At 46.6% G+C, this 8,158-nt stretch overlaps 1 protein-coding gene across 1 annotated transcript; it reads left to right on the plus strand.

The window, feature by feature from the left end:
• Positions 1-4,092: 4,092 nt before the first annotated feature.
• GP9 (glycoprotein IX platelet) lies at positions 4,093-4,798 on the plus strand. The gene has a single exon (XM_027907397.1). It carries the CDS (start codon positions 4,093-4,095, stop codon positions 4,702-4,704), a length of 612 nt encoding a protein of 203 aa, XP_027763198.1. The 3' UTR covers positions 4,705-4,798.
• The last annotated feature ends 3,360 nt before the right edge of the window (positions 4,799-8,158 follow it).

Here is an 8,158-nt window from a genome sequence, read left to right on the forward strand (position 1 = left end):
GGGAACCAGCAATGTCCCCTCAACTCCTTCTCTCCCTGGAAAAGCAGATGCAACACCCACGTGAGGCCTCAAAGGACAGATGATCCAGGGAAATGTGCTTGCAGGGGTGAGGTGGTGAGAGAGGGCTGCTTGGTAAACAACAGCATTCAAAATGCCTCTCCTCTGAGAGGAGGGAGAGCCTCTCTCATTCACAAAAACTTCAAAGGCATCCACTCCGTGGAAAAAAAACTTTCGGACCATAACAGGATTATAGCAGATTATAACTATTTTTTTCAACTTGGCTCTTAATAAGTCCTTTTAGATGAAGAATCCTCATTTGGCCTACAAAAAGATAGAGCCCTAAAATCATAAATGCAAGTGCCTTGTTCTTCTGCCAGACACTCCCTGCAGACACTCCCTCCCCCCCAGAGCTGAAGGAGGGGACAGATCTGGGGGCTCAGCACGAGCAGCCCCCTCTGCCCCCTCCTGGGACACAGCAGGGACAGCCAGCAATAGGTTATCCTGTGGGGCAGAATTCCTCAGGACACGTGGCACAGGCTGTGTGGTACAGGAAACAGGCACAGGGCGGGAAGATATGCAGGAAATCTCACCTAGGGTTGTCCTTTCCAAAACCAGTGAAACAATCCCTAAGACACAAAGATCTTCTAATTCTTATCAGTCCACTCACAGGTCCAGCCATTGAACATCTGACTGGCAGATGGAAGTCTTTTCAACAAAGAATCACTTTCCTCATCTCACAGAAGAGATCGAAAGTCCCATGGGGTTTGAGGATTTTTGTCTTTTCCCTCGGGCACTGTCTGAATTACCTTTTAAATGCTAAAGAACTGAGAAACACGTTAAGGCATTTTCCTAAACAAGTTCCTGACAAACTTCAGGCTCCTGGGAATTGATTAGACCTAATGAAGAAAAGCACCTTACATAGAAGTGAGAATTAAACCATAAGAATTGCTTCCAGAATAATTTATAAGTCAGAAATTTCCCTTCCTCCCAGGAACACACACTGTAAAGGAACAACAGCTCTGGAACACAGCTCTGCTGCACATCTGCAACACCAGAACCCCACCTGGGCTTCATTCTCCGGGCAGAACACAGCTCAAAGCCTGTCCCCAAAACAACACACTGCACAGAGCTGGCCTGAATTAAACATCAGCTCCACAACCAGGTGGGTTTCCAAATGACAGCTGCTGTCTGAATTCTAGTGTGTTCATGATCGGTAGCTGAAGAAAAGGACAACTTTGTTCAATTCTATCCCAAAATTTTGCACACTACAGGAAAAGTGAAAAGAAAATCCTGCTTTTGTTTATGTTTTACACAACCAGCTGAAGAGGTACATGTCCATCATGGACCTGCATCCTCCTGAATTCCTGCCTTTCCAGCCAAATGCACACAGAGGGTGTCACATGGCTGTTATTTAGCAGTTGATATCCTCCAGCAACCTGAGTGTGGAGAATCTGCAGGATCACAGTTCTGCTCTGGGCTATCCCCAGCTCCTGGGTTGGGAAAAAAGGCTCTACCTGTGCCAAGGCTGTCCCTGTGCCCTGGGCTCTGCTGGCTCAGGGGAGCCTTGACCTGGAGCCTTTCCCAGGGCACCTTCCCTGACTATCTTGGACTCTGGCTCTGAACTCCAAACCAGGCTAGAACACTGCAGAGAAATTCAATTCCACAAAATATCCCGTGGACCAAAATAGGGATTGGTGCTTTGATACACACACACACATCCGCAACACACACACACACACACACCCCCTTCCTTCTTCACACCTGAGGTGGTGTCTGAGTCCTTCCAGCTCAGGTTTTCCTGCATTGCTGGCACTGAAGGTACAGGTCACTCTCTCCTTCCTCACATAGAATCATCTCTCCAAGCCCTGGATCTTCACAGAAGATCCTTTCACTTGTTAGCTGAAACCTTTCAGAACATTGTTGACCAGAACTCCTGTATTTTGGGTGACTTCAACACTATTTCTACTCCCTCAGTTCCAGTCAATGGCATTAATATTTCTCTATCCATCAGTGAACTCATCTGACAAGTGTGAGTTGAGCTCATCTCGCTGCTGCAGTTACTTTGATGTTATGGTGTGTTTTTACAAGTTTTGTTTGAGCAGTGGGCAGGCAGATGTCAAACCCACCTGACTGACAACCCATTTCATGGGCAAACGTCAGCACCCTCATGTCCTGCTGGGGCTTGTGTGTGTCAGCAGTCTGAAGCCCAGAGTAACTTTTAGATTAGACCTGTGGACTTTTATAGCTGAGGAAAAAAAAAACTCCCTAGGTTTCAGATGAGGTTTTCCAGATGCCATCAGATGCAACAGGAAAAACACACCAGCAGCAAAGCAAGGGGTCAGAAATATCTCCCCCTGCCTGCAGCAGCACACAGACTGCCCCAGGCACTGTGGGCTGGGACACAGCCAGCCACACAGGGATCTATCTCCCCGTGGGAGGGTTTCCCCCCAGTGGGAGGGTTTCCCCCCAGTGGGAGGGTTCCCCGTGCACAGCAGCAGCTCCTGTTCCCAGAGCAGCCTGCACCGCTGCCCCCAGCCAGTGCTCCCAGGAACCCAGAGCAGCCCCAGCAGGGTGAGTGGCACTCAGCTCTTCCCTTCTGCACTTCTGCCACGGTTCCTGTTCCTATCTGAGCCTGGATTCCTTGCTGTTTCCATGTTAAATCAGCAGAGCACATCTTTTCTCTAGATATCACTTAACCTTTTTGTATCAGATGGCACAGTCTGTCCTTTTAAGGTGTTTACCTGGAGAAAAACAACTTGAAAAATCACAGATCAGTATCTGCAGTCAGAGCAAAGATAGAACAACTATTTGCTGACAGACACAGGAGAAGAGCAGTATTTCAGCTTGCCTGTGAAGTTTATAATTTTATGCAGCATTAATCCAACTCAAAATATAGGAATGTAGTATTTAGATGAGGAGTCTAAACCTGCCTGAATTAATTTTGAAAAGCTAATTACATAATCCTTGAAAGCAAATAGAAGTAAATAATTTAAAACAAAATCAATCCATTTTCCCCTATACTTTCAGTCTTTATTAAATGATACTTACTGGAGAAAAAATTATCTCACCTTAAGAGGAAAACTTTTTTTTTTTTTTTTTTTTAGTTCTAAAATACCTTTGCACTTGAAACCATTTTGAACAATTATTTTTCTAAATTTCATTCTACATTAGTGTAATTTTATCTCGTTATTGCCTTACTATGTAAAAAACTACACTGTATTCTTTCACTCTGTATTTGGTTTCTTTGAGGGGGGAAAAAAGGAGGAAATACATTTTAATTCTAGGATGTATTAAAATCATAAAGAAAGATGGTTTCAAATTGGAAATTCCTCAAACTATTCAAATGAATTTGTGTTTCCAGTTCCAGTCCTGTGCCAAGATTTGCAATGTATTTTTAAATGCAGAGATCTAGAAGGGAATGCAGGAAGGGAATAGCTTTAAACTGCCAAACAGAAGGGACCAAGATGGAAGTCTTGTGGGATCCACCCTCCAGAAGTGGGAATGACATAGGAAAAGGCATAATTACCTGCTGGAATGTTTATTTATTCCCTAAAGGACAAGCAGTACCAGATATGCAAAATTTCCAATTCTCTATTCATCCAAATCTTAAACTGTCTGTTATCAGAGGTGCGTGAAGCTACAAGGTGGCAAAAAAGAGAACTTTTTGTCATGTAAAAGTAGGTATTTCCTGGTTAGAACCTTCATACTATCAGAAAAAAAGATGTTTAGGCATTTACAATAATTCAGTCCCTAAAGCCTCATTTTGAAAAGCGATTCCAACACTAGATCTATGAAGATACTTTGCCTGAGACTAACCTAGGTCATACCATTGTCTTGTTGTGTCCCAGAACTTTGAACGATAACTTGTTCTGTACAATTAGGAAGGAAAAGCCAAGAACCAGGGACAAAAGGGCAGCGCTGTGCTCCGTGCGGTGCGTTCGTGGTGATGTCAGGAGGAATGCAGACAGCTAAAGATTGCATTCCAAAACCCTGAGCCGTGGGGGCAACCCTGGGAGAGGAGCTGTGCCGCATCCCTCGGGATGATGCTCGGGAATGCCGCTGATCGCTGTTGTTGTTCCCCGGGCAGGCAGGATGAGCAGGCTGGCGTTCCTGGCTGCCGCGGGGTTTGCCGCGGTGCTGCTGCCGATGATCCGGGGCTCAGCGTGTCCCCCCTCCTGCAGCTGCGAGGCCCTGGGCGGCTGGAAGGGGCTGCACGTGGATTGCAGCTCCCGGGGGCTGCGGGCACTGCCCGCCCTGCCCCGCAACACCCGCAGCCTGGACCTCCGCAACAACAGCCTGAGCCGCGTCCCCGCGGGGCTCCTGGACAGCCTGCCCGGCCTGCAGAGCGTGGACATGGCCGGGAACCCCTGGCACTGCGACTGCCACCTCCTGCACGTGAAGCTCTGGCTGCAGGACCTGTCTGTGCCCTCCCTGCGCAGCATCAGGTGTGCCAGCCCAGAACCCCTCAGGACGAGAGCCCTGGCAGAGCTGACCGGGAACGAGCTGGGGATGTGCAAGAGGCTCCTCCCGCTCAGGTGTCTGCAGTTCTTCTGGCGAGACCTCATCTTAATGGCAGGAGCGATAATTACGCTTCTTTTAGCAGCGTGGGCTCTGAAGTTCTCCAAGAAGCTCGTCTGCCAACTCAACCTCAGCCGGTACGGCCTGCTGAGGAGACACAGCCCCAAAAACCACAAGGCACACTGAGCTGGGCACTGCCACAGCTGGAACAGAAACATCCAGCTCCTCTGCCACCAGAACAAGGGCACTGGTAAACACTGGCTTGAGGGGGGACTGCTGCAATCTCATCCCAGGGTCAAGGGCTGGGGCAGTGCCTGAACGAGGGACTCCTGGTGAGCTGTGGACAGGCAAGGGTCACTCTGCTGCCACCACTCCTATGAAGAGCAGATTCCAAATTTGTTTCTGAATTTTTTTTGACCATTCAACTTTGCATTTTTCCACTGAATTCTCAGCTCTTACAGCAAGAAGATTTACATCCCCAAATCCTGCGCTTTTTAATATATGGAGACGGACACCAATTGTACTATTTTAGCAATTCTTCTCTCATTCACAAGTTCTGTGAGTTTGCAGCCCCTTATACCCTCTCTGTGTCCCAGTGGGCTTGGTAGGACCATTCTCGTGTGCAGACAAACTCAACCATCTCTTCCCCAGGTTCAGGAGTTTCCTGCCAGCAAAACCATTGTGATTATATAGACCAGCTACTGAATGCATCCCTTACTTAATACATTCAAAGATGGACTGGTAAAGAAAATATAACCTGTGAAAATAATTTTAAATATTATTGAATTTCCCAGAGAGTGAACAATAAAAATGCAATTTATGTGAAATTGAAATAATGGATGCTTATTGAACATTTATAACCACCCAACTTTCTCTTTCACAGTTCTAAAAGCTTCTGATTAAAATTCTAAGAAATTTCCAGAATTTGTCTTGCATTTTTACTACAGAAATTGGATGCTCTGGATTTGATGTAACAGCTTGGAGAGGATGTACACTCTGCCCTTCTCCTCCTGTGCACCCCATCCTCACAGAAAAATTGTGGTGGTAACTCAAGCAATTGTTTTCTCCCCAGCCTAATTCCCAAGAGTCCAAGGCCAGCAATTCCTGCTGCTCCACCTGCTCTGCTCAGGCCAGTGAGATGGGAGAGCTCTGAAGATCCAAAATTAATGCTGCTGTTGGCAGTTCAGTCAAAGACACAATTTGCAAATGCTCCTCCTGGCTCCAAACCTGGGCTGGGTTCTGGAGGCCACCTGCTGAAGGTGCCAAGGGCTGCCTGGCTCTGTATCAAGTGCCCTGTGGGTTCCTGGGTCCGGCCCAGCATCTCCCAGCAGGGCTGGTGGTGAACAACAATTGTTCCCCGTGGGTGGGGCTGCAATCTTCACCTGCTGGTGCTTCTGCAAGAAGCCACAAACACTCAAGGCAAAGGCAGCAGAAGCTCACAGGGACGTTTGCAGGTCCCTCTTGCCCCTGAGAGAGCATTTCAGCGATATAGAGTCAAACTCCACTGCTGACTGCTGGTGACATTCTGAGACAGCTGTGGAATATACAGCCTGTAACACCTTGGCTGCTGGTCCCCCTCCTGCCCCAGGAGAAGGTCAGTCTGACACATCACCCCCTGCCAGGATAAATCCATGTCCCTGCAGGATGAGTGCCTTGACACCAGCAACAGCCACTGAACCCACAGGGGGACTGCTGGAAGAACCTCTGGAACACAGAGAGCTTTGGGGCAAGGACACAGCCCAGGGGCAGAGGGTTACACACATCAGCAACCAAGTGTAGCTTGGGGATTTACAGCGGGAAAAGGCAGGGAATACACTCAGTGCTTTCCCTGGAACATAACCAGGGGTCTGGCACACAACACACCCACTGCAATGGGAAAACCTGCAAGGGATCCCCAGAGGGGAACAAGGAGAGGGAAGGGGTGAGTGCACAGGGCTGAGCAGTCAAAAGCAAGATTGTACACCAGGAGAGAAGAGAGGAGCTGAGGGCTCAATGCAGAGGAGTCCCAGAATCCAGCAAGGATGCTCTCCCAGGTATGACATTGCAGCAGGGGGCTAACACCACCTTTGCTTGGTAAAATAGGGAACATCGCTTAGGGATAGAAAGATTTATTTACTTCCATGTTTGGATAAGCTACAGTAATTAAGCATCAATGTCCACAAATCAGGAAGAATCAGCTGCAGAAGAATCAGAAGAACAACAGTAATGCAAATAAAAGATCAGAAAATTAAAAGGAGATTAATTTCTTTTAATAAAGAGAAATTTAAGGAATTCCAAGATCACAGCTTGTCTGAATCTACACGAAATTTCTTAACAAATGACTAGGAGCAGAAATTAAAACACCAAACTAGGAAAAGGGCTCCAAATCTAACAGTGAAAATAATTGCACACTGAAACTGTGTGTCAGCCATCCCTCACTTCTCTACATTAGTAACCTCTGCAGGAGAGAATTTCAAATAAACACAAAGGGACGTAGTGCTGTACACACCAAGATAATTTTAGAACATTCTCCTGCACTGAGCTGTCCAATTTTTTAAAAGACAACCACCATTTTGTATGAATGCAGAATATTGCACTCTGCAAACTCCCATGGAGAGTCTCCTAAATGATGTTCCTTGTTTCCTGAAAATAAAATAAATCATTAACACTATATGTTCACCACTCTCTTTTGTGTCTATAAACCAGATATGCATAAAATAGTAAACTGCTTTACTGTATGGCTTCAGTGCTACAAATGCACAAAAATAAGCAATTAGCAAACATTTCTGCTTGCAGCAACCACCACATTAAATAAGATGCAGAGAACACAGGAAAAAAAAAAAAGTTTGAGAGAACATGTTTTCTGTCCCTATAAGAGGAAAGAAGAGGGAATCTCTTCCATGGCAATAATTCACATTCTACTACAAAATTTATCATTTTTCATCCATTTGGTTCTTCCCTAAAAACCCACGAAACCCTGCAAAGGAGGCAGCTAGAACTGCTAACTGAGCTAACTGACAGCTCAAAGGCAGCACTCAGTGTTTATCTGGCAAGGCTGCTGTGTCCTGCCACAGACCCCATCCAGGGGCATAAATATGACAGGAAATCACACCAGCTATCTCAGTGGAACACACAGGCAGCATTCCCAGACAGCTCTGGGAAGATCCCAGACAGTTACTACATCGTGCCTGCAAGAGGGCAGACTGCTGGCCATCTCTGCTTCCACCTGCTTTGGTAACAGAGGGGTGACTGCTGGGAAAGGGCACAGATAAAAAGTTGGGAAGTTTGGGTCCACATTTGCCAAGACAAGTAATCAGACTCAGGACTACTGAGCAAAAGCAGCTCACTGCAGCACACAGAGCAGGTTTGTGGGAACTGCAGTTCAGTTCATGGGGAAAACAATTGCAGGTTTCATTTACTAAATGGAAAGGCACGTGAATCACCTTCTTTTTCTTGAAATGCTCAAATATTTTCTTAACACTGTAGCTAACAGCACTGCTCAGGCTGAACAATTGCTGTTCAGCTTTGTGCTTGGGTTCTGCCTGGCATCTGTAGTTAATTTTTTTCCAGATCTGTTGTTTGAGCTCATGAATCGGGGAAGTTTGAGGGGCTGGCACACATCAGGCAGTGTTGTGCTGAAGGGCCACCACATTACTGATGG

The sequence above is a fragment of the Empidonax traillii genome, unplaced genomic scaffold (genome assembly GCF_003031625.1).
Source record: "Empidonax traillii isolate 1590-97213 ecotype Southwest subspecies unplaced genomic scaffold, ASM303162v1 scaffold1450:size106763, whole genome shotgun sequence".
Lineage (NCBI taxonomy): Eukaryota > Metazoa > Chordata > Aves > Passeriformes > Tyrannidae > Empidonax > Empidonax traillii.